We start from the raw sequence: 26428 nt of genomic DNA on the forward strand, positions 1-26428 counted from the left end.
TCCCCTCACCAGCTCAGTGAGCTAGAAATCCCAGTCCAGGCTGGTGCAGCCAAGAACACAGGAACACAAGAGGGCTGCATTTCTCATCTTGCCCCCAGGTACCTGTTGCTGAGGCTAGTTCTGGGTAAGTATGACCAAGAGGTAAAGGTTCTCTTCTTTCACCCAGCCCCAATTCGTGAGATGGAGGATCTACCTGGGCATGGTGCTGTGGAGAATCTGGGACCCTGATCACCCTTGCCCCAGCTCATCGACAGGAGTTCCATGCTGAAAGAGGCAAGCCAAATAGACCTGGGGCTGCAGCCCCACCCCTTCCGTGGAGCACTGAGCTACTAATGCAGGGGTGTCACTCAGAGAGAAGTGCATCATTGTCCCAACCCCCAGCACCATGGCTCAGAGATTTAGCCCAAGGGAGAAACAGTTCTTAAAACAGAAAGCTCTGAATCCCTTCCCAAAGGAACTGACTTAATTTGCAACAGAAGGGATAAAAAGTTCAAGCCTAAAGGCGCTCTCAAAAATAACAGAGTTTGTGCTGAAAGCCAAGAGAAAATTGGTAGATTCATGAAAGATATAAGCTAAACTGTAGGCTGATTGGTTTATCAAAGAGAACCAGAGAAAGAAACAGCTAAGAAGAGCCCTCCTGGTGTCAGAACAAATCTCAAACACTGATCTCAAAAACTATACCTGCTAGGTATATACTAGGTCTATAACTACACCTGTAACGGAGCCCAAATTTAATTGGATCAGTCTGTGGAGCAATTTATGCCCCCACGGCAGTGTTGAAAACAAGACAGCCATCAGCCAGCAATTAGTAGAGCTTAAACCTGGGTGTGATTAGGAAATGAGACAGTGATAGAGAGCCCTGCCAAAACCACTGTCATCCCAGGGTGACTGTGCCCACGTCCAAGGTTGAACCCTTCCAGAAGAAGCATCAGGGTGCCAAACTGACACTCTGAAAACTACAAAATAATGTTTAAAGAAATTAAAGAAGATCTACATAGATGGAAAAATATACCATGTTCATGGATCAGAAAGCTTAGCATTGTTAGGATGGCAATACTCCCTGTTTAGTTTCCTAGAGCTGGCGTAACAGAGCATCACAAACAAGGTGGCTTAAAACAACAGAAATTTATTCTCTCACAGTCTGGAGGCCGGAAGTCTGAAATCAAGGTGTTGACAGGGCCACACTCTCTCTAACGGCTCTTGAGGAAAATCCTTCCTGCCTTTTCCAGCTTCTCTCGGCCCCATGTGTTCCTTGGCTTATGGTGGCATAACACCAATCCTTGGCTCTGTCTTCATATGGCCTTCAGCTCTGTGTCACTGTGTCTCTCCCTATCTCCAAATCTCTCCTTATAAGGATACCAGTCATTGGACTGGCTGGGCTCTCCCTAAACCGGTATGACTTCATCTTAACTTGATTACATCTGCAGAGATTTTACTTCCAAATAAGTTCTCACACACAGTGAGTGTGTTCTAATAGCAGTTAGAAGTTCACATATGTTTTGGGGAGACACAATTCAACTCATAAAACTCCCCAAACTAACAGAGATTCAACGAAATCTCCATCAGAATCTCAGTTGACTTCTCTGTAGAAACTGACAAGCTGATTCTAAAATTCACTGTAAAGGACCAAGAATCACCAAAACAATCTTGAAAAAGAAGAACAAAGTAGGAGGACTCTCACTTCCTGATCTCAAAACTTACTACAAAACAACAGTCATCAAGATAGTGTGGTACCAGCATAGGATAGACAAGCAGATCAACAGAATAGACCCAAGAACCTAGAAATAAATCCACACATCTGTGGTCAACTGATTCTTAACAAGGGTGCCAAGGCCATTCAATAAGGAAGGAATAGTTTTGTCAATGAATGGTGCTGAGACAACTGGACAGCCACATGCAAAAGATGAAGTTGGATCCTTATTTCACACTATTTGTAAAAATTAACTCAAAATGGATCAAAGATCTAAATGTAAGAGCTAAAACTATAAAACTCTTAGAAGAAAACATAACGGTAAGTCTTCATGACCTCATATTTGACAATGGATTCCTAGATTTGACCAAAAGTATGAGCAACAAAAATAAATTTGACTTCATCAAAATTAAAAACCTTTGTGCTTCAAAGGATACCATCAAGATAATGAAAAGATAACCTGAAAAATGGAAGAAAATCTTGCAAATCATATATCTGATGAGGGATTTGTATCTAGAATATATAAAAAACTCTCACAACTCAATAACCCAATTAAAAAGACAAATAACCTAATTAAAAAATAGAGAAAAGATCTGAATAGACATATATCCAAAGAAGATATACAAATGGTCAATAAGCACATGAAAAGATACTTGATATCATTAGACATTAGGAATATGCAAATCTAAACTACAATGAGATACCACTTCAAAAAGTCAGACAATAACAGTAGGATGGCTAAAATCAAAATGTCAGATAATAACAAGCATTAGTGAGAATGTGGAGAAATCAGAACCCTCATATACTGCTAGTAGGAATGTAAAATGGTACAGTCACCTTGGAAAACAGTCTGGCAGTTTTCCAGTTAAACAAAGAGTTAAATATATGACCCAGCAATTCTACCCCAAAGTACACACCCAAGAGAAATGAAAAGATATGTCCACTCAAAACTTGTTCACAGATGTCTAGAGCATCATTATTCATATGAGCCAAAAGATGGAAACAACCCAAATGTCCATCAACTGATGCGTAGATAAATAAAATGTGGTATTCCATACAATGGAATATTGTTCTGCAATAAAAAGGCATAAAATACTGATACATGCTACAACTTGGATGAATCTTGAAAACATTATGCTAAGTGAAAGAAAGCAGTCACAAAAGACCACATATCATATGATTCATTTATATGAACTGTTCAGAATACACAAATCTATAGACAGCAAGTGGTTGCTTGGTGCTGAGGAGGGGTGGAATGGAGTAATAGGAGGGTATTAGTTAGGTATACAGGGTTTCTTCTTGAAGTGATGAAAATATTCCAAAATTGACTGTAGTGTTCTACATGTCTGTGACTATGGGAAAAACCACTGAATTGTACTTTAAGTGGGTAAACTGTACGGTATGTAAATTATATCACATTAAAGCTGTTACAAAAAACAAACAAATCACTACCAGGAAAATCATGGCATCCTTAAAAATATCATTTAAACTGGGGTCCATTCAATTACCTGAAAATACTCTTTCAAATTAGGCCAAAGAGAAACAAATAGCATTTTTACTAATAAAGCTCCCCTATGCTACTTGTTGAAAGGTTGCTACAAAGTCTTATGCTTTGCTCCTCTCCGTTTAAAACAGAGGAAGGAGAGAAATGGAAATATATTTAATGCATGTCTTCAACACTCAATATTGTACATTCTTAACTTAATAATCACATTTATCTCCATTTTATAAATAGGAAAACAGGCACAGAGAAGTAAAGTGATTTGCCCAAGGGCATAAAGGTATAAGAGGCTGGAGAATTTAAATTCAAGTTTTGTGATTCCAGATCCTAGGCTCTTCTCAACCAAGCTAAACCATCTTCCTGCTCCAGCCTCTTGTACTCTAAGCTCTTCAAGTTGAAGCATGAGCAACAAACACACTTACTTGGCAAGGCGAGAAGACCGACATAAGTCTGCAGCTTCTCAAACACAGCTGTCATCTTCTTCATGTCCTGAGACAGCTCTAGATTCCTGGCTCTTAAAGCAGTTGTGCAAAGAGAAGATTCACATTCTTCTTCTAAACTAGGAATGGGCAGATTTTTTTAAAAGTGAGCATCCTGAACGATTTTCAATTAGCTATAAGAAACCATCTAAATTCTCAAACAACATAACCAAACAGAGATTTTGGAGGAGAAAAAAGGAATTTGAGAGGGGCTGGCCCGGTGGCACAGCAGTTAAGTGCACATGTTCTGCTTTGGTGGCCTGGGGTCCGCCAGTTCGGATCCCGGGTGCGGACATGGCACCACTTGGCACACCATGATATGGTAGGTGTCCCATATATAAAGTAGAGGAAGATGAGCATGGATGTTAGCTCAGGGCCAGTCTTCCTCAGCAAAAAGAGGAGGATTGGCAGATGTTAGCTCAGGGCTGATCTTCCTCAAAAAGAAAAAAAGAATTTGATCTCATTTACAAGCTTCCATTTTTTATATCATAATACATACACCTGCTTGCTGCAAATACCAATAGAACAGAGGAGTAATTGGAAGAAAAGATTAAGGCAGCTGCCCATTATCTTTCCATTCTAAGAGCAGCACAAAAATATTTCCCTTAAAAATATTTTCAGGAGAAAGACATTTAATAGACTGAATTCCTAAAGAGAATTAATTAAACAGGAACTACCAGAGAGAATCATTCATGAACTTTTTTCAATATATGTAGTTCAATATATGTAGTTTAAAAAGCCAAACAGGTTGGAAAAAACAATCTATAGGCTCAAATCTAAAAGTAAATGCTTAACATTCATAAAATACATTTTGTCGTGTTCAATTTTAAATGGTACTTGGGAAAGCTTAATTATAAGGTTAAAAGAAAACATGTGGACTCAACAGTGTTTATTAAAAATGTGCAGATAACCAAGTAAAATGCTTTTTATATAAAGCTGGAAAGTCATTAGCACAAGAATATTAATAATATCCATAATCTTGACCTTGCCACTTCTCCTCGTCTACTTTATTTATAGCAGACAGCTCCATTCAGTACTAGGCCCATTTACTACTAATGAAGATGTCATCTTGTCAATTAAAGTAGTATTTAAACCAATGACCAAAAAATTGCCTAAAAACATGAATACCTGATGAGGTAGGGCTGAAAGCATATGGGACAGAACATTCCAAGAATAGGAATCTTAGATCAAGAAAGGACTTATCCAGTGTTTCTAAAAATGTAATAGTGAAAAACTAAATTAAGATAAAATAAAAATGCATAACTAATTCAAGTAGTAAATGCCACTTTTGCAATGATTCTTAAACAGCTTCTCTTTAACATAAGCCAAATCAATAAGGTATATTCAATTTAGTGTTCAACTTCTAGAGTCAATTTTCAAAAACACTTTAATTATATTGAACTGTAACATATAAGGATCTGAATGAAACTATAATTCATAATTATGAGTTTAAGTCATAATTTCCTGATTCCTAAAATTCTGTCATATGCACAAATCATAGAATTCAGTTACTGAAATACTTTGTTAGGTTAGACCTGGGAAATAAGAAGCCTCTTAACACACAATAACTTTTTTTAAAATAATGAAACTTTATATTTTTGAAAAGCTAAAACCTATTACAAACTATACAACTACAAACTTACAACTAGGACTTACAAACTATAGCTATTTGCATATTTTCAATATTTATAAGTTATTCATCTACATATTTTCTAAACCTTATTTTGCAATATGCTATAATACATATATGTTCTTCTCCTATGTTCAGCTGTATTATTCTTTGATTATTTTTCTTTTTAAAAGGCTAAATTTTAGGATGAAAAGATTTAGATGAACTAGGAGTCTTGGCAGTTTTAGACCAAAAGTATCAAAACGTATAAGCAGTCTAATCAAACGTCCAGTTACGTAAATTATTTTCTCTTGCCTTTCCAGAAATATTTAAGATGGAATATTTAAGGTTACTAACTGAAATATCTTATGAGGGCTGGAGTAAAGTTTTTAGCTTATAATTTAAATAAATCACCAATAATAAAAATAACACTATACTATTTCAAAGAAACCTAAGAATTATAAATTCAAACATAGGAGTTAACTATTATAACCCCCATCTAGTTGTTTACAGCAAAAGAATAATAAATAACCCAAAACTGAAATATTTCTTTCACTAAATGTGTCATTCACAATCATTGAAAATACAGGTTCATAGCATTATGTGGTTATGGCCGTAACCACTGGACAGAGAAGTACTGAAAAAACCCTAGCTGAGAGACTATAATTCAATTTTCTTAAATATCAGTTTATGCTGCTTGAGCCTTAATTTTCCTTTTTCAGAAAAGTCCAAATTGGTTGTGGCGCAGAAAGGTCAGGCAGATCACTAGAGACACACATTACTACTTTATTAACTCCAGAGCAGGCTAGATGACACCCCACAATTCCCCAAGCTCCCTGGCCTCGAGGGGTAAGTACCTTTTTAACTGATAAGGAAGAATCTTCCTAAGAAAACATATGTAGGAGGTTAAATGCTCTGAAAAAGTTTTCAATTTCACAGTTGTCTCCTGGAAAAGAAAAACAATTTCAAGGTTAATAGTGTTATTTGACAAAGAAGAGCTCCTGCTTCCAGAAGTAAAACACAGAAGAAAATTACCAGGACAGTCACAGTATCCTCAGTAATACTTTCAAATAAATGAAGCATTCCTTCCTCAAGAGGGCGGACATAGGATGCATTTTCATGAAGGTATTGTGAGAACTAAATAGAAGGAAAGGAATTATGAGTTAAATCACTGGAAAATCACAAAAGTCAACACATTTGTAAATGGATTCACTGAATTATAAACCTAAGTTCTGTTGGAAACTTTTTTTTCTGTTGGAAACCTTTTTTGGGCAGTTTGGCTCTTACACAGAGATGGTGCCCTCTAACAAGCGCAGGTCCTATCTCAGAGTCCCCGTCCCACTGCAAAACCAGGAACTAGAAGAGGGGCGACGTACTTAACCAGCAGGCATGGGAGGAAACAGGGAGGAGCTATTGCACTACAACCCAGCAAACGTTTGCTGGCCTTCTTCCCTAAACAATTGCTTCTCCACAGGGGTCCCAGTTAAAAAAAAAAAGATTTGAAAATCAAAACTGTATGACCAATTTTTGTGTTCTATACCCCATTTTTCTCAGTTTTATTAAGATATAATTGACATACAGCACTGTACAAGCTTAAAGTGTACAGCATAAGGACTTGACAGACATATACTGTGAAATGATTACCACAAGTTTAGTTAACATCCATCACCTCATATAGTTACAAAAAAAGATTTCTTTTCCCTGTGATGAGAACTTTTAGGATCTACTCTCTTAGCAACTTTCAAATCTACCATACAGCAGCATTAACTATAGTCAGCATCTGCGCTTTATGTTTTAAAAACAAGTCTTTTGAGGGCAGCTTCCTTTACTGTATACAATGTTCAGAGGTAAGAAATTCCAGGAATGTTATTATCATCAAAATGAGGATATAAAAACTTTTTATAACTGTCGCCGATACTTTAGTATTTACAAAGGACTAATTGAGTATGAAGAATAGATTCAGAAAAAGACCCTAAAGGTCTTGAGACAATTTAAAGGCAAAAAGCTAATTTTCACTAAATATGAAATATCTCTATTATCTAAGTAGTATCTAATGGCTCAAATTTCAATTGCTCAGTATAGAAACGTGAGGTCTCATTTTGCAGAAATGTGATTCAACTGGCCCTACTGCAAACTACACAAATATACAGCCCTGGGCAACTTCCTTAACCTCTCTGGGCTTTGATCTTTAGAGCGATAAAGGGAGACGAACTCTAAGCTTACAGGTGTAAACATCTCCTTTATGATTCTCTGGTCATCTTTTAACAAATGGTTTCTGAATCTCCTTCAATATTACAGACTTATTAGAAAAACCACATATGGCTTTTCATAGGCCAAAAGCCAAAGGTAAAATATTGAGAAATAAATGAATTCTTCAAAGTAATGAAGTGTTTCAGACAAGTTAAGAGTAACACAACTGATTCTCACTGTGTGGGCATAATAGTGCAACAAGCTAAAATAAAATTCCAGTAACGGGCAACGAACCAGTGTTGAGTAGAAAATACTTTTTGCTATTATAGGCAGTGTAAAAGAAAATAGAACTACATTAAAATGCTGCAGTACTGTTTTTTCTACCCAGGTTTCTGAAAGCTTTTTCCCCCAGTGATATCAAAGAGCATTTCAAAGGGCCAAAGTTTAATTTTTATGAGCTTCAACAGATTTGTGGAGTCAGATCAAAACTGAATGATAAAAACCAAGCACCTCCTGAGGGCTTCCCACGCGGAAGGCATAATGATGATGGGCTCAGAGCTGCCTTTATCGAGCGCGTCCTACGTGCAGGCACCGCTCTTAGTGCTGTACATGGAATATCTTGTCTAATCTTCAAACATACATACCCGTGAGGTAGGTATTCTATCCCCCATTTTTAAAATGAGGAAACTGAAGCACAGAGAGGTTAAATAAATTGCCCAAGAGGACATAGAAAGTGGCAGAACTGGGCTAGGAACCAAGAAGTCTGACTCAAATCCGAGTCTTTGCTATACTAAGAGGCACTTATGAGATCTGTGGCCACAAACACTATTCAAACCCCAAAAATACTGCATGATGCACAAAAACAAGTTGGGAAGAAGAATCAAGTAAGTAGGAAGAGTGACATGAGTCATTTCAGAGTGCCACATTATGGGGCACTAAGAACACATGCCTATAGCAAGATCCCTCAATTTCCTCCCTGTGGGAGCCAGCCTTCAAGATGGCCCCTGTGATCCCTGCCTCCTGCTACTCTTGGCCCTGTGTGGTACCCTTACACACTGTTTCAGGGTTGGTCTGTGTGATCAATACAATATGGCAGAAATGATGGTACGTGATTCTCCAGGCCAAGTCATAATAGGCATTGTGGCTTCCTCCTCCTCTCTTGGATCACTGGCTCTGGGGGAAGTTAACTGCTGTGTCTTCAAGATACTCAAGCAGCCCCACGGCAAGCTGCAGGCAATGGGAAACTGAGGCTTCCAGCCAACAACCAGCACTAGCTCACTAGGCATGTGAGTGAGCCACCTTGAAGCCCCAGTCAAGTCTTTAGATGAATGCAGCCTCAGCTGACCTTGACCGGAACCTTATGAGAGATCATGAGTCAGAAGCCCCAAGCTAATTTTATCCTGAATTCTTGACCCACAGAAACTGTGTGAGATAAACTAAATGTTTATAAATGTACTAATAACTAAATAACTAACTAAATAAACTAAATGTTTATTGTTTCATACTACTAAGTTTTAGGGTAATTTATTACACAGCAATACATAACCAATATACTCACTAACATTTACTTTATTTTTCAGTTAAATGTGTTTTTGCAAGCTACCTAAAACCCTTTTTTAGAACTAGCTGGGGAGAAAAAAGGAAACGAAGGAGCAAAATTTGCCCAGCCCCAAAAAAGCACATGGACTGAAAGAAGTGACACTTAACCCTCTTCTTATTCTTTGTCTAAATCTCACAAACCTTGAAAATGCCTCGAGGCCCAAATGGATAAGCAGTTTCACTCCTACTCCACTTCCCAGCAGGAAGGAAAAAAGTCAACTATGCTACACAGATTTTTTGCTTTTAAACATACCCAATGATAAAAGTTACTCAGTGAGTACAAACAGGAAGAGAGAAAAATGACAGCAAATTAACCTTTCCAACAACAACGTGGTACTTTTCATTATATTGCACCCCAGTCAAAAAGCTATAAAAAATCTCAATCCAAAATATATAAAGTGCAGGTCTGTGCCTTGGCCTGCCCCCAGGGTCCCTGCAGAGCCTGGAGCCATTTTTCCTCTTTTCATCCTTACCTCCCATTCCTGCCCTTTGAAGACTTCCCACTCCAGCCAAAACACTTGGCTCACTGCTTCCTCCCCACCCCCTCAACACGCACTCTCTATGCTTTCCTGCTCCATGATTTTGCTCATGTTTTTCCCTCTTGGGGGGGTAGCAGTGGGGGTGGGAAACACCTGTCCTGTTTCTCTCCTCCTATTCAAATCTTGCTCATTTTTCAAAGCCCATTCAAATCCCCAAAGAATCTTCCCCAGACACTACCACCTACAGCAATCTCCCTTCCTTGATGACCTCACATCGCTTACTGACCAAACCACTCACTCACACTAAGGTCTTTTAATAACTCCCCTAGTGTTAAATTTCTTAAGAATCTCCATGTTTGCCATATTTTATCTCGAAGGTAAACACTGTGACTTAGAGGGTTTTTTCCATGTCCTCCACAGTACCTGGCTGATGCACAGAAGTGGTCTGAAAATAAATAACACGCCTCTCTACTTGTTCAGGTCTACGAAAGGTATCCTGAGTTAAATTTACCTTCTGATTCAAAGGAGATATAGTATCAATGGCAGAATCAACAGGAAAAATCTGAATCCTCTGTTCTGTATAGGTGTGAAAATTCAGAAGAGCCGTCACAAGATCTTGAACAAAAGCCAGGGCCTGCCCAGCAATGTCTCGCATCTTCAGCTTTAAAATGATAAGCATACAGTTAAAGTCAACTATCAAATTATTATCCTCAAACAACTTTATTAAGCCCACATTTGGAGAACATTATTCCTTAATTTAAATTCTTTTGCTCCCGGCTTGGATTTTAATATTCCCATCTCAGCAAATTAGAAAGCCGCCAATGTTGACAAATACACCTCCTCCACTTAACCTAGACCATTTAAGTGCAAAGTCCACCAACCCAGAAGAAAGGTGAAGCTCAAAAAATCAGTGCATCCCATAATTCAGTTCTAATGTTATCAGACAAGAGAGCAAGCAAAAATCTATATTATTATGAATTCAATAAACAGCAAGTTAAACAATTTTTAAAAAATGTATTAAGAAAGTAAAGCAAAAGTTAAACACAATTGTTTAGTGCACTAAACAGGGGGCCACACAACTAATTCTTGTTTCTGAAAAGTTTGACAAGCAGATCACTAAAAATAAAAACAAGTACTTCATCTTTACCTGATGCCTCCTATTGTGGAGTGGAACATTCAGAGCGTTATACTGACTATATTCTACAAAACAAAAACGGATGTACATTAAGTCTCTCATTTTACCTTTATAGAAAAACAGCTTAACTGCAAAACAATGAATGCTCTGAAGCAAAATTAGCTTTACATAAAAATTTAAAATGATCAAAGCTAGAATCATAGTGCAGGAGAATAACTGAATTTACATAGAATCAGTTATTTCTCAAAGTAATACTTCTAATTTTTTTTGACTGTTAAGATAAGGTGAACAACAAACCAACGCTGTATTTGTTTCTAAGGAATCATTTCAAAAACTTCTTTGGGGCCTATCAAGATTACTTAGAAAGGCTCACGATGTTCTTGCTATCTTCAGTCATTCTCCCTTCTAAAGGAACCCTGTACACAGCTGCCACACTAATCCAAAAATATCACTGTTTGCATGACACCACAAAAATCTATCCCTGTATGCTTCTGCTGACTCCAATGACTCAATCCTAACTTTTCTGGGTTGGTTTCTTTCCCACAGTCCTCCCCTCTACCTGAGGGTCTGTTCTCAACGTCTGATGGCTTCCCAACACCCGGCCTCACTCTTCTTTGACTTCTGCATTTTAATGACCTTCATCTCTACTCATCTCTGCACACCACTTCAGCCATTCAGACCTTCCCTCCTCTGCCTGTGTCCTCAGGCAGAATGACCCCAGTGCCAAAATCTGATTCAGAAAGTCCCTATGCGTTCTCATCCAATTCTCCCTTATGTCCCCATTTCTATTACATCAGCTTGGTCTCCCATCCATCAACATCTCTCTATTCTCCTCTCGGGCTTTGTTGAGTCATGTTTGTTTTCCTTCCCAGCCTGGTCCATCATTTTCAGCGACGCTCTTGCTAACACAAAACAAGATCAGAGTCCACAATATATTCTACCTAGCTTAAGGGGAGCTTCAATGCCACTCAGCAATCCATGATTTCATTGCTGCGTCCCTATCACACTTCCCATGACATCTACTCCAAACCTTTTCCATTGTAAGCTCCTAATATCATTCTACCTCTCCTCCCCTACCTCACGGATGGGCTGGCCTGCCCCATACAATGCCGAGAAGACCAGAGCCAAGGCAGAAGTGGTTCTTACACTCGCCACCCCCCGATCTCAGAGTCTGTGGTTTCACAGATCCCTCGGCTAACCCTCCTCCTGGGCCCCTAGCAGTATCTCCTTCTGATTCCTGCAGGCCCTAGTCCCTCAATCACCCCCTCCTTGTTACTTCTTCAAAATTACCTCATTACGAAAACAGCATTTGTTGCAGCTTGTTTAACTATCTCCACAGAGACTTCTTCCCCTTTACTTATATCATACTTAATTCTATGCCCTCACCCACCCGCTGTACACACCACCTTTTCTTTTACTCTGCTGGAATGTTGAGCTCTTATCCTTTCTTATCTCCTTCATTCCTACTGCTCAAAACACAGCATGTCTCTGCCTGTTTCCTCAGCACCCATCCACCTCTAACCCTTGTGCTAGCAATCTGGAGTCCACCTCCACCCGGCACAGAAGCACTTCTCTCAGACGTCACTAGTCTTCTCAAAGTCACCAAACCCAGTTGCCTTTACCGTCATCACTCTCTCTGCCCTCTGCACAGTAATGCGCAGAACGGACCAGCACCACCAGGCTGAACACTCACTTCCCCAGCTTCTCTCTCACCCCATTTTCCCACCTCCTCTCTACCTCAGCCCCTTGCCCTTCCTGATCACTGCAATGGAGAATTCTCCAAGGACCCTGCACAGGCCTCTCTGCACTTTGTACCCCTCATTCCCACCACTCCCAACAGGGGGGCTCATCATCCCAACAGGGTCAACATCAGTTTCTCTCCAGAGGTCTAGGATTTTATTTATAAATGCACACACCAATAGGTAAATAGATACACACCAACCTATCTGTCAGAATATTAAACAACAACAAAGCTAACCTCATCATCTTTCCTATAAACCTGTTCCTCATCTGCTTCTTTGATTGCTGTCAACTGCACCACATCTTTCCACCACACTGCCTCCTCCCTCTCCCTTGCCCTCCTTGCATCTTCCTGACAACTCCAGGCTTAAGCCTCCATAATAGCACACCAGAACTGTCATCACAGTAGTTTCAGCCCCCCTATTCTCATTCCAGGGCAGTCTACACTCTTGCCAGATTAACTTTGTGAGTGCGCAAATATCACTATGACATTCCTTGGATCAAAAGCTTCTCCAACAACCCCACTGCCTTCTGAATTAAGTCTCAAGTCCTTTGCCCAGAACGCTAGGGTCCAGTCCCACTCTCCCTTTCAGAACTTACCTATCTTTGCTCTCCGTACCCCACCCACTCTAACCTCCTATCATACTTAACTAATTACTGCTTGTCATGGCTTGTCAGGCCGTGACGGCGCCTTTCATACTACCTACCACACTCCATGCAATTCCCTGGCTCATTCTCCCTCATCTCTGCCCAATAAAACCTACTCACACAACCCCACCAGCAATAACCTGTCTCCCCTCTGAAACCCCAACAGATTCTTTATGGAACAGTTTAGCTTATATTTTAGATATTTCTATATATTCTCTCTCCCCTACTGGACTATAAATTCCTTGAGGGTAGAGATTTTTGTCTTATAAATTTTTACATCCCCCTATGCTACCTACCCATCTGGGCACTCAGCAAATGATCCCTAAATATTTTGGAACTAAAAGAAGTAAAGCCAGCCCTGGCAGTCTAGTGGTTAAGATTCGGCGCTGTAATCACCAAAGCCCAGGTTTGTTTCCCAGCTAGGGAACGACACCACCTGTCTGTCAGTTGTCATACTGTGGTGGTTGCATGTTGCTGTGATGCTGAAAGCTATGCCACTGGTATTTCAAATACCAGCAGGGTCACCCATGGTGGACAGGTTTCAACAGAGCTTCCAGACTACACAGACTAGGAAAAAGGACATGGCCCCCCACTTTTGAAAAAATCGGCCACGAAAACCCTATGAATAGCAGTGGGGCATTGTCTAATACAGCGATGAAAGGTGAGAGGATGGTGCAAAAAGACCAGACAGGGTTCCACTCTCCCGTATACAGGGTCGCTAGGGGTCACAATCAACTCCATGGCACTAACAACAAAAAAGAAGTAACCCACATTGACATGCTAAGGATCTAAAGCAGGGTGACAATTAATATTGGAATAGGAAAGATAAATCCAAAGAGATTCAGAAGAAAATTATTAGAACCTGATGACTGATTGATACAACGATTAAAGGGAAAATGAAAGCCCAAAGTTTCAAGTCTAGTGGATCAAAGTATGCTCATGCTATTTATATTAACATAGAAACTAGAACCAGGTGTTTGTTTTCAGAGGAATTTAGGTTTTTAATATACTAATGACATATTGTGATTTCAGCATGAGATCACACTGCTGTTTTTCTTTGATGTCTTCTCCTTCCTCTTTTTTTAGGTCTTCCCTAAGAAAAATTTAGGAGAAGCAAAAAATTAATTTCAATCATGTGACTGTAAAAAAGGAAATGCAAACTTATGTGAATGTAAGTTTCAAAATCCAAACGATTAAATATTTTCTTTGTTTTCAAGGTTCTGATTTGATTCTTGTCTAAATGTTATGAAATCAGCCCTTACTATACATCTAAGTTGATTTTTTCTTTAAGTTCTTTTTGTTGCTCTTGGCTGTGTACATTACCAGACCATTCCCAGGATGAACAGGAAGCAGCACTTATCTGCGTCAGCTCCCCAAGTATTACTGGGGATTGTCCACGCCCAGGAGATACCAGGCTGAAAAGATCCACCTCCTACTGCCCCCACTGCTCTATGAACAACAACTTTTTTATACAAATTTTCAGGTACTTCACACACAGGTTGGTTTTTACCTTGGGATAGACTAAATACATGCAATAAAAAAATGTGGATTTGGGCTTCTTCCAAGAATGCTGGCTTTGGAGTAGTTACATGACAATTTAAAATCTCCCTATAAAATATGAGGGCCAAAGCTGATCAAAAGAACAAAAAGAAAGCAATCTCTATTGGGCCAATGAAGTTTTTTGCCAAACAGATTAGAAATTATTTTGACTAGTTGGCTATCACAGGTTCAAAGTTGCAAATAATAGAAAACTGTACATAATACCTACTTGTATCATTAAAAGGTACTTTTTCATTGATGATTGATAAGGACTCCTCTAATCTACCTGACAAATCTTCATGAAGATTCTTTAACTGTAATTGACTGAAAGAAAAAAATACAAAACCACATTATCACCAATCAGACCACGAAGCTTCATTTGCTTGTTACCTCAACAGCTGGTATCAGGCTTTCAGAGACTTGTGCCTGACACCTGGGATACTCTTGGTGGTAGAGAATTGCTAAAAGATGAGGATAAGAAAAATACTAGCCTTGATTCAAAAGCCCCTGAGAATTCCGTTGAACGATGGTGAAGTTTCAAAGAATTTATCACAGTCTCAGTATCTTATACAATCTTAACTTTATTTCCCCAAGCTCAAAGTAATCTTCAAGCCCTTTCAAAATCATAAATTTTCTCTTTACGACACATAAATGTTTGTTCACGTATTACAGTAAAGTGTTTTTTTAAGTATATCAGGTTTTTTTCCCTTGAGCTCAAAATCTGACAAATTTTCTGGTTTTGAATCAATTATGAGCATAGGTACACATCTAAACCATGCATGTAATTCTACAAGTGCAACTAAATTCAAGTAAGAAATTCACTTGATTGATCCTCTTAAAACCTAAGATATTATGTCATTTATCAAATAAAAGTGGGAGTATGCTTTTACCACCCATTGATAAATAATATTTTAATTTTAAGATTTAGCTATCTCCAAATTAGCTCACATAACCTCTATTTTATTCAAAATGTACCATCAAAAGGTTGGCACAGTGATGTGATTATTAGTCAGTTTTCCCGCCTGGACTATCAGAAGGCCCTCTCTTCAGTGTAGTTTGAAACAGGAAGTATCCAGTCCTCAGTAGAGGAGCCCCAGAACGCTTTCTGCCACGGCCCAAATCACGTGCAGGTTGAGGATTAATGCACAAGCCACTCTACCAAGAATGCATAAGGCCCCAGAGACAACGGAATTGAAAAGGACCGTGAAGATTACCTACTCCTGTCTCATTTCAAATGTGAGAAAATTAAGACAGAGGAGCTGCTAAACCCAAACTCAAGTCTTCTGGTTCTTACTTCAGGGCCCCTTGGAATTCACATTTCACATACCATTCTTCTGTTCGAAGCCGACATTCCTTGGCCTCCTTTTCCAGAGTCTGAGATTTTACCTGAATTTTAGAAAAAAAAAGAAAAGCAGATGGCTCAGGCTATAGACGAGGGCACACTCAGGAGATGCTACAGGCAACAGTCTCACCTTGAATGACTACCTCTGTGTTCTATAAAGTGCTCAGATGATTTACAAAAGTCTTGACTATTTCTTAACGTGCTCTCACCAACAGCGGGGCTTACTTCTAGTTTGGCCTTGTCGTTCTGCAGTTTCTCAATGGTTTCCATGTACTTCCGTGTTAGGCCGTCAACCACGGCCTGGTGCTGGGTCGCCTCCATCTCCAGAGTGGCCAGCCGACTCCTCAGCTCTGCTTCCACATGCTTGTGCTGTTCATCAGCTTCAAAAAACTGAAAATAAAAGACCATTTCCTCATCTCACAATATCCTAACATATACAAACAAAGAGAAACACAACAGCAGTGTCTGTTCATTGAGCAACTTCCATATGGTTCCACACACTCACTACGCAAAACCCGCACAGGCCTGATCTCACTGAATCCTCACAGCATGTCAGAAGGAGTGCTATTGTCATCCCTCCTTTAGAGAAGGGGAAGCCGAAGCTTAAAAGGGCTACACAACTTGTCAAATGGCTCATAGCTAAAATACAGTAGAAATGAGATTTGACCACAGGAGATCGACTCCAAAGCCTACACCTCCTTCCTCTCGGTCTCATGAACTTCTATGTCAATTTCTGGCACACAGAGAATTCAACTGACCAGGGTATAAGTTTTCTACTAGCCTAACTTCTGCAACTAAATAATCAAAATTCAAACAGACATTATTCCTAAAACAGGTAAAGCTCTTTTCCTTAATGAGAATCCAATACTAATTACGAACTACAAATACGTAACACAAATGCCAGCCCTTGTGGTCTAGTGGTTAAGATTTGGCGTTCTCCACGTTCCGCTTCTCGGCGGCCCGGGGTTCGCTGGTTCGGATCCCGGGTGCGGACATGGCACTGCTTGGCAGCCATGCTGTGGTAGGCGTCCCACGTATAAACTAGAGGAAGATGGGCACGGATGTTAGCTCAGAGCCAGGCTTCCTCAGCAAAAAGAGGAGGACTGGCAGTAGTTAGCTGAGGGCTAATCTTCCTCCAAAAAAAACAAAAACAAACAAACAAAAAACAAACAAACAAACAAACAAACAAACAAAAGATTTGGCGTTCTCACCACCACAGCCTGGGTTGTTTCCTGGTCAGCGAACCACACCACCCACCTGTCAGTTGTCATACTGGGCAGCTGTGTGTTACTGTGATGCTGAAAGCTATGCCACCAATATTTCAAATACCAGCAGTGTCTGTGATCCATGGTGGACAGGTTTCAGCAGAACTTCCAAACTAAGAAAGACTAGGAAGAAGAACCTGGCCACCCACTTGCAAAAAAATCAGCCGTGAAAACCCTATGAATAGCAGGGGAGCGTTGTCTGATACAGTACAGGAAGTTGAGAGGATGGCACAAAAAAACCGGGCAGTGTTCCACTCTGCTATACACCGGGTCGCTAGGAGTCAGAATCAACTTGACGGCACTAACAACAACAACATGAAATGCACTGAGGTCAAAATTCTTTGTTTTTTTTTTTAACAATTTCAAAGACTGAGAATTAATGCATATTTATTTCTTACCGTTTGACTATTCTCACCATTTCACAAAAAAAATCAGGAGGCATAGTCGGGAAGACTACATTATGACTCTTACAGTACGCTGAATGTTTGGAGGCAGACATTGATTATTCAACATTCGATAAACACTTGAGGGCTTGCCACAAGTGAGGCCCAGTCCTGGGGCTGGGTATACAAACCAACATGGTCCAAACTCTAATAGACCTTACAGACTAAGAGGTGAAGAGATAAAAACCAACTAAACAGTAATAAACTAAAAAACAACGCTACTTATTGATAAGCCCCCATCTAAATGAGCCACTCAATCACTTCCTATAGAAAATGAATAGTGCCCAGAATATTTCTGTATTGTTAAGTTACAAGTTATTCTGCTGTCCTCTAAACAAATGCATACTTCAAAGCACACGCCCATCTTAAGATATGAATGAGATTTAAGAAATGAATTAAATGACAGTGACATATATACCTAACAACCATAGAAGACATTAAAACACCCGCACATATGCAAAACACTCTATCTTGCAGTGGTTTTTCCACATTCCCAAATCATACAACCCATTTTTTAATTCATATGGAAAAACAGAAAGATTTTCTCACTTGTATATGCAACCGTTCATTCTCTTCTATCTTCTTTTGCAGATCTTCATCAAAGACACTCTTCTGCTCTTGACTCAACTGAGAAGATTCTCCACTTTTCTGATGGAAAGAATAAGTTATGTCCACATAACTTTCATCCTTTAGAGAAACATCCTAAGGTACACAGATTCTCTATCACCTTAGTAGGTTGTCTCTTCTACGTGTTCACCATTCTCAACAATCCTGCAGAAGGTATACAGTCCATCATTTAACTTCCCTAAGTGACACAAGTTGGAACTGCAAATATTGCAATGGGCAGGAAAGCTTTAAAAAGAAAAAAAAAGAACAGATACGGCTCACTATTCTTTGTAGATGAATTCAGGAGAAGTTCTGTTGGAAGACAGAGTAGACCCAGAAAGCTAGCAACACAAATATGCTAATACATATCATTTCGATTTGATCTTTCAGTTTGGGAAATGACAGTTTAAGGAATTCCATGAGTTTGAGTTGTTAAATTTCTTTAAGAAATTGTAATAAATTACTTAACAGCATTCATAAAGATAAATTTATACAAAACTTTATACATTCTTATTTTTTATAAAATACAACGTATAAAATAAAGCTGTTATAAATAAACAGAAGGAAAAAGCTCAAAGATTATGAAAAATACCTTTCTTTTTCTTTTTTACCAATATTAGCTTTTTCTACATAGAAAAGCACTATGTAAAAGAGCCAATAATGAACATTTGTTTTCACGGGATACCAGAACTGAGAACGTTTTCAGCCTAACAATGAAACTGTGTTCAGACATCAGTCACCACCCTTCTCTGCCTTTCTTGTCACCCTCACTCTTCACTTAAAATGAAGTCACCTACTGATCCAATGTGAACCAACAATTAAAAAGCCCTTTGCAGATGAAGGTAGCTATTTAAAAAAAAATTAAACATCCATCGTGTTTGGTGCATAAAGAACACTGCTGAAGGACATATTCTGGGTCCTTAGTGCTTCCAAATCTGGAAAGCTTTAATTAATAGTAGATCAGAAGTCTTACACCCGAACCTCTGCTAAATCAGCCCAGCAGAGGGTCTTACCAACCTGGAGAGCATGGCTATTCCGTCCCCAAGAGTCTTTCAGAATTTCTAGAACACAGATACATTTTTTTTTCTCCCCAAAGCCCCCCAGTATATAGTTGTATGCTTTAGTTGCGGGTCCCTCTAGTTGTGGCATGTGGACGCCGCCTCAACATGGCCTGATGAGCAGTGCCATGTCCGTGCCCGGGACCCAAACTGGCAAAACCCTGGGCCACTGAATTGGAGAGAGCGAACTTAACCACTCGGCCACAGGGCCGGCCCCAGCACAGATATTTCTGACAGTTTCCCAAGTGATTCTAATACATACCTGTTTTGCCCTCTCTGCTCCCCATTTATTTGAAAATTACCACTCTAGAGAATTCTCCCATGTAGGGGAAATGCATATGGAAAGGTACTAACACATAATCATGTCGCCCAACCATCATCTGGCAAATACAATCCTAGGCACTTTTGCATGATCCCATTTAACCCCAACAACAAACCTGAGAACATCATCCCCACTTTGCTGATGGAGAAACTGAGGTTGCAAGTCTAAAAGATTTGCCTAAAGTCATAGGACTATAAATGGCAGACAAAGAATTCAAGCCTGGGCTTAACTCCAAAGCCTCCCTGCACACGGCTCTTCCCTGCACACGGCACCGCTTCCAAGTTACTGTGGGCCCTCTTCCTCCCGCCTACATGCTCTTATCACTGCCTCAATTCCACACATTTGTGGGGTGCTGTCCTATATACACACAAGACTTAAAGACTCAATCACTACCTCCTGCTCTTAAAAAAAAGAAAGAAAGAAACTTCTTAATCACAGAATATTCAAAAGTACCGGATCATCCATCTTAGGAGCAGTAAGAATCTTTCCTCACTACATAAAACCATAAGGAAAAAAATTTACTTTTACATCTCAGGACAAAAATACTAAATTGGCCCCATAAGAATAAACTCTAAGAAAATATAACTGCAGCAAACTTACAAGCCTAAGGTATGAGTATTTCAACCGCTACTTTCACTGGAGCAGGTACGCTTTGACAGTGCCTCTCATTTTATTCGCCCTACCTCGGGTTACTGGCAACTTGGTGTAACTGAGAAACATTAATAATTCTGACCAATATGAGATATTCCATTCACTTTTCTCAGTCACTAAATCAACTATGTACATATTTGCTCCTAATAAATTCTATAAAACTCACTTTCATATGAAAATGCCTCCAATACTTAGTATATGTTAATAGTAAATGTCTGCTTTCTTGATCCAAATCCAGGTGCAATAACGGAACATTAGAGAATTTGGAGGTGGGGTCTTCTGCTAAAACCAGGATGGCCTGTAGATGTCTGTTTCTAACGACAAGGTCACACTAACTTGCTTTTACTTGACCTACCTTGTTTTTCTTGCCTCGGGGCTCACTGAGAGCCAGTTCATCTTGAAGTAGTTCTACCCTCTTGGCAAGCTGCAGATTTCGAAATGTTAAACTGTCCATTTCCTGCTGTAGTTTCCTCAGTGACTGATCCTTCATTTTCAGTTGTTCCTACATCAAAGTGAAAACAGACCACTCCTTATCATTTAGCCTTAAGGTTTAAAAATGAAAAAAAATTTTTTGTTTCACCAAAATAAAATCAAAACCTCTTGCTTTAGGGAATTCAAGCTGTCTGTTTATTATTCCAGTTCTTATGTTTTTAGCTCTGTTTCGTAACAAAATCATTTTCTGGCCAAGTCAATTAAATCTAAAAATAAAATAAAAAGAATATATATATATACTAAAGTAACAGGCAGTCATTAACTTAAAGCAAAACATCCACAACTCTATATGTGTCAGACAATGAACAGACACAAAGCCCAAGGCTACAAATTGATAAATTTGAATTTTTAAAGAGAACCGTAGACTCACTAATGACACACCCTTCTGTGAGCAAGAATGGAAGAAATATATTTGTATTCATTTTTTTCTCTAAGTCTTCCCTGAAATTAAGTCAGTCAAAATGAAGTCTTTTCAACACCCTTAATTTTACTTTAAACTATTCTGACCTATCAAAGATAAAAATCAATGTTATCCTGACACAAGAATATTTTCCTGTCAGATGCTGTTCTATATCAATTCACTTTACAGTTAAGTGAAAACAGAAGCAAAATCTAAAATCTAAATAACACACCTTCTGCTGACCATTCTGTACTGTTTATACCATTATGGGGTAAGAAAATCGAAAACTAAAGAAATATTTAGTTTTATTCTACTTAAAAATATATATTATTCTAACTGCATCTTACTTATGATGTTCTGACAACCTTGTATTCACTGGTAATCAAATGCACATGGCCATAAACTATTCTGTATTTGCATAACTGTACTTTTATTACTGCATTTTTATTATTCGCTGAAAAACTACTGTAAAGCTAAGAGATCAAGTTTTACTGATAGGTAGTTTAAGCACATGGAAACACAACCTAAAAGGCACAGGCTGGAGTCGCACTGCACTGACTGCCTGCATCCTGAGAGCAGGGCTGGAGGGACAGAACAACGCGCCTCCATTAAGTAGAAAAACATCCTTCTTGTCTACTGTTTGTTTGATAAGCCCTTAATTTTTATTTGAAGTTCAAAAGTAAACTTCGGCCCAGCCCATATTCAAATTATCATATACTTTAAATTAAAATAAATTCAAATCAATGAATATATACCATATCTAATGACTCACTGAAGAGGCAAACCCAATATAATCAAAAGCCAACTATAACAGAGGACATCCTAACATTCCCATCGAGGAAACCAGCAAACTGTCACTTACTGTAATTATATGAACAGTAAAACAAAAAGTAATCTCTTTATATCCTTAGAATTAGTCAATCACTAGTTGACTAATGCTCTCTCTCCATTAACCAACCATTGATTTCAGAAGACAACCTGTCTATAAACCCTAGTTTCCGCAATGGGGATGATAATAACGTTACCTGCTCTCATAAAGTTGTTGTGAAGACTAAAGGAGATAATGGTTGCGAGGGAGAGCAGAATATACTGCCCCAAAATACACCATTTTGGCATATTGATTTTGAATTAAAGTTACTTAAAAAAAGAGCCAGTACAAGAAGGGCACTCTGACCCTGCTTTGTCCCCCTGAAGGGATGAAATAAATTCCCCATGTGCAGGGTACCCTCCCTACACCTGGAGGAAAGAAGGCATCTTTATGGCCCAAGATAGAGACTTCAAGGCCGAGAAGGCTGCATAAACAAACTGCGTCACTTCTTCACTAATTTACTACCCCAGGCCCAAACCCCTTTGTCTTGACAATTCTTCGCAAATTCACTGTTTCTTTGTCTAAAAGACACAAAAGCTGCCAGCTTTGGTCTCTTCCTAGAGCTTCATATCTTTCGGGTTCCCATACATATGAATTTGGTTTTTTTCTCCTGTTAATCTATCTTATATCAATTTAATTATCAGACCAGCCAAAGAACCTAGAAGGGAGAATGGAAAAGTTTTCCTCCCCTACAGATGTAATGTACTTAGCTCAATAGCTGACACACAGTGAGTGCTCAATAAATGGAACTTGCTGTCACCATCACCACTGGGGCCACTATCACAGAGTTAATCAAATACGACCAACAACAGGAAGGTGTTCAAACACCAGAGCTGGCTCCTAAGATAAGCTAGGATAATAATACTAGATACTAGGATAGATACTAGGATAGATAATACTACTTTCCCCAGTAGTAGGTTTTAAACATCATTAGGAGATGTAAGGATCATTTCTTCAATGATTCAGGCAAAATAATAACTTGACTAACAAATCCTGACTATAAAGCTTCTTTTTAATAATCTTGGCTTGGGTGCAGAGAGCTTTGGAAGTATGAGTTTGGTATTCTGAACCATCTCAGCCCTGAGTCTGTTGAGAACAGCACCAGAAGAGGGGGAGTTCTCTAGTGTTGTCTCCAACACTGGCTAAGTAAAAGGACATATTTCTCGGTCTTGGTTACCTAAGTAGAACCACCTAGGATGCGTTACTTGTTGGGGGCTACTTCAAAAAGAGGTAAGAGTAAAGCGAATCCTAATCTCTTTTGTCTAATGAGGGAGCAAGGGAGAAAGTGAAAGAATGAGGTAGGCAGTATATTTATCTGAAACTTGGCCAAGAAGGAATCCATACCCTAGAATTAATTTATCCAATTAAGAATATCACTAAGCAATATCTATTACACGCCTACTAGAATGACGTAGAAACAAATTCCTTCATCTCCTATTATATTTCTCCCTTCAGTTAACAAAGGTGCTGACGGGAAAATGTATCACTCAGAGTGTCCTGATTAACACAGGTTATTACTATTAAATAGCTCAACCCAAAAGCAAGATTGATGGACTAAATGATTCACGCTTTCAAATCTATTTATGAGGGGACAACCATCAGCTGAATGCTAGGGATATAAATATGAATATGACAGAGCCCCGTGAGAACGCTGTCTAGTGAGGAAGACAGAAAAGAAGCCCCAGTAATCCAGTGAATTTAACTAAATAAGGGCCTTGAGGCATAAGAGGAATGCATTAAAAGTCGAGTAATACTTTTTTGTAATTTTTAGCAAGGAAATCAAAGCACATCACATTCATACCTAAACAAGCAGGAGAGTTAAACACAAAAACTACATTACCTCCTGTAACCCTTGTGAATCAGTGTCAGGGTTGGGACTTTAACCCGGAGAACCAGCTCAAGTCCCCGCTTGGAGCATCACCAAACACTAACTTAACCCTCAGAACACAACGCGCCTGTGGCATACCTTTAAAGCAGCAGAATTTGCTTGTTCATCCACAACACCTTTTTTCAGGACCTGATTCTGAGCCCGAAGCTGAAAACAGAGGACACAATAATTAACTTTTAATATAAAACAATCACTTACAGCAAGGAAATCACTTACCATTACTTTGCAGGAATCATTACACTGAATAACTATCTTTTCACATATATATGAGAATGAAAATATTAGCCCCAAAGAGGATAGCAGATACCATCATTCTGCCATTGTACAGAAGGACACAGAGGCTGAGCTGCCCTATGACATAAAACTAATCAGTGACAAAATTGAGACCTAGACTTCCAGTACACGGTTCTTTCTACGAAACCAAGTCACCTCCTTAAATAAAAACTAATACAATAAATAAACTGAATATGCCATTTTCCTTGAAACTCTGGCACACCATTCATTTGTAAAATACATACAATTGGACTAATTATGGAATAAGAATTGTACAGAAAATCAAAAGGCAGGGCATCAACATATCCAGTGGGACACTGTGTCTAACATTAGTCATGCAAATGTCATCAGCAGCAGTGGCCTTAGGAGTGGTAGACTTGTTATCAGGCATCAGCTGAGGCAACGTACAAAAGCAACTAAGCAGCAGGCTCAATTTGGAAATTAATAATAATAGCAGCTAACATTTGAATGCTCCTTACACACCAGGCACTGCCCTGAGTGCTTCTCACATTATTACCTCCTCTAATCCTCACAACCCCATGAAGGAGGTACTATAATTATTTCCATTTTACAGATGAGCAAACTGAGGTACAGAGAAGGTAAGTGGCAGTGCTGAGATTCAGACCCCAGCAGTTTTGACTTCAGAGTCATGATGGCAACAGACAATACTGGCTACTATTTTATAAAGCTACCTACAAATGAGAATAGCAGTGGGCTGGAGAGGTGGGGAAAGCCTTTGGAGAAGAGGCAGAACTTGGGCTTTTTTTTCATAGTTAATTTTTCTAATTTGAGGTATAACTTTATTTTAAATAAAGTATACAAATAAAAAGTATACAGCATGATGAATTTTTACTTATGTATACATCTGCATGACCACCAATGGCAGGGTTTTAAAAGGTAAAATCTACTTCTGTAGTAAGAGGAAAGTTCTCAGCAAGGAGAACACATAGCTTGTAGGAATAAATATGTAAGTCCAATGTAGCCAAAAAAAAAGGTTAACAGACTAATATGCTGAGGGCTCAGTACAGAGACCACGAAAGATCAGGTTCTTCTCTGAGAAACTGAAGGAATGGAATGACTATATATCTATGAGCTTTAAAAAAAAATCCACTTCTAATTCTGCACAGCTCAGACCTGTCTCCTGAGAACAGAGAACAGAAACGACCCTTTTCTGTGCCAAAAGTTGGAATATTTGAATACTAAACCTTAAACTGAGTATTTGAAACTCAATAAAAATTTAGCTAAGATTCTAAGAAGAAAAGCAGGAATACTGCAGGCAATTCAACAGTTTGAACAAAAGACAGACTAAAAAGATGAGCTGCTTCTATTTTTAGAAAGCTGAAGATCACAGTTCTCTACCACAACGAAAGAAGACCCACACCTTGCTCTGCCATTTGCTAGACAATATAAACTTGGAAAATTCACTTGACCTTTCTGAGCCGCAGCTATATTGTCTATAAAATGGGTGAATACATCTACGCTATCTTCCTTCTTCTGAGGTTGCTGTGAGAATCAGAGAAGAAATCTATGTCAAAGCACTTTCTAAACCATAAAGTGCTCCACCAGTGGAAACAGAGCTCCTATTACTAGAAAAGAACCAAAGGGACTACAGATAACATTTCTTATAGTTTACCTGGTGTAAGGCATTGTGCTAAATGATACGTAGGAGAGAAAGAAGTAAAAGAAGTGGGCCCTGTTTTCAAAGAATTTATAATTTAAAAGGGAAGATAAAAGATACCTAGCAATGCTAGTATTTCCTATTAAAAAAAAATGTAGTATTGACATTAAACTCTCTAGAACAAGGGCTGGCAAACCAAGGCTGGTGGGCCAAATTGGCCTGCTACCTATTTTAAAGTTTTACTGAACACAGCCACATTCATTCATTACATATTGTCTATGGTTGCTTTTGAGCTACAATGACAGAGACAAGTAGTTGCAACAGGAACCGTATGGCCCCCTGCTTAAAACATTTACTATTAGGCTCGTTACAGAAAAAGTTTGGGGACCTCTGCCCTAGAATTTCAGAAGAGAGAAATATCACTTAACGTTGACTTTCATCATGCAGTATTCTACTTTTTAATCATTATCAACATATTCCCGGATAACATGCTACCCTAGGTAACAGAATTCAATAAATACTTTCAAACCCATATAGCCAAAAGACAGCCATACTACTTCATCTTTGGGTTTCATCTCATACCCCATCCTAAC

The 26428-nt window shown here is 38.9% G+C and overlaps 1 protein-coding gene across 6 annotated transcripts in view; it reads right to left on the bottom strand.

The window, feature by feature from the left end:
- PPP1R21 (protein phosphatase 1 regulatory subunit 21) overlaps positions 1-26428 on the bottom strand; it is a 58148-nt gene that overhangs the window by 24046 nt on the left and 7674 nt on the right. For 4 of the 6 annotated variants that reach the window (XM_023619113.2, XM_023619112.2, XM_070235500.1 and 1 more), the window contains exons 2-12: positions 24023-24091; positions 20652-20798; positions 18209-18307; positions 16177-16341; positions 15937-15995; positions 14839-14933; positions 10695-10747; positions 10059-10208; positions 6315-6416; positions 6137-6225; positions 3614-3750 (exon numbers count right to left, since the gene is read on the bottom strand). In XM_023619113.2, the coding sequence (XP_023474881.2) occupies positions 3614-3750; positions 6137-6225; positions 6315-6416; positions 10059-10208; positions 10695-10747; positions 14839-14933; positions 15937-15995; positions 16177-16341; positions 18209-18307; positions 20652-20798; positions 24023-24091 (1165 nt within the window). Of the gene's footprint in view, positions 1-3613; positions 3751-6136; positions 6226-6314; positions 6417-10058; positions 10209-10694; positions 10748-14838; positions 14934-15936; positions 15996-16176; positions 16342-18208; positions 18512-20651; positions 20799-20893; positions 20995-24022; positions 24092-26428 lie in introns of all 6 variants that reach the window. The other 2 variants (XM_070235501.1, XM_070235502.1) reach the window with 2 other exon arrangements.

Source organism: Equus caballus, chromosome 15 (genome assembly GCF_041296265.1).
Source record: "Equus caballus isolate H_3958 breed thoroughbred chromosome 15, TB-T2T, whole genome shotgun sequence".
Taxonomy (NCBI): Eukaryota; Metazoa; Chordata; class Mammalia; order Perissodactyla; family Equidae; genus Equus; species Equus caballus.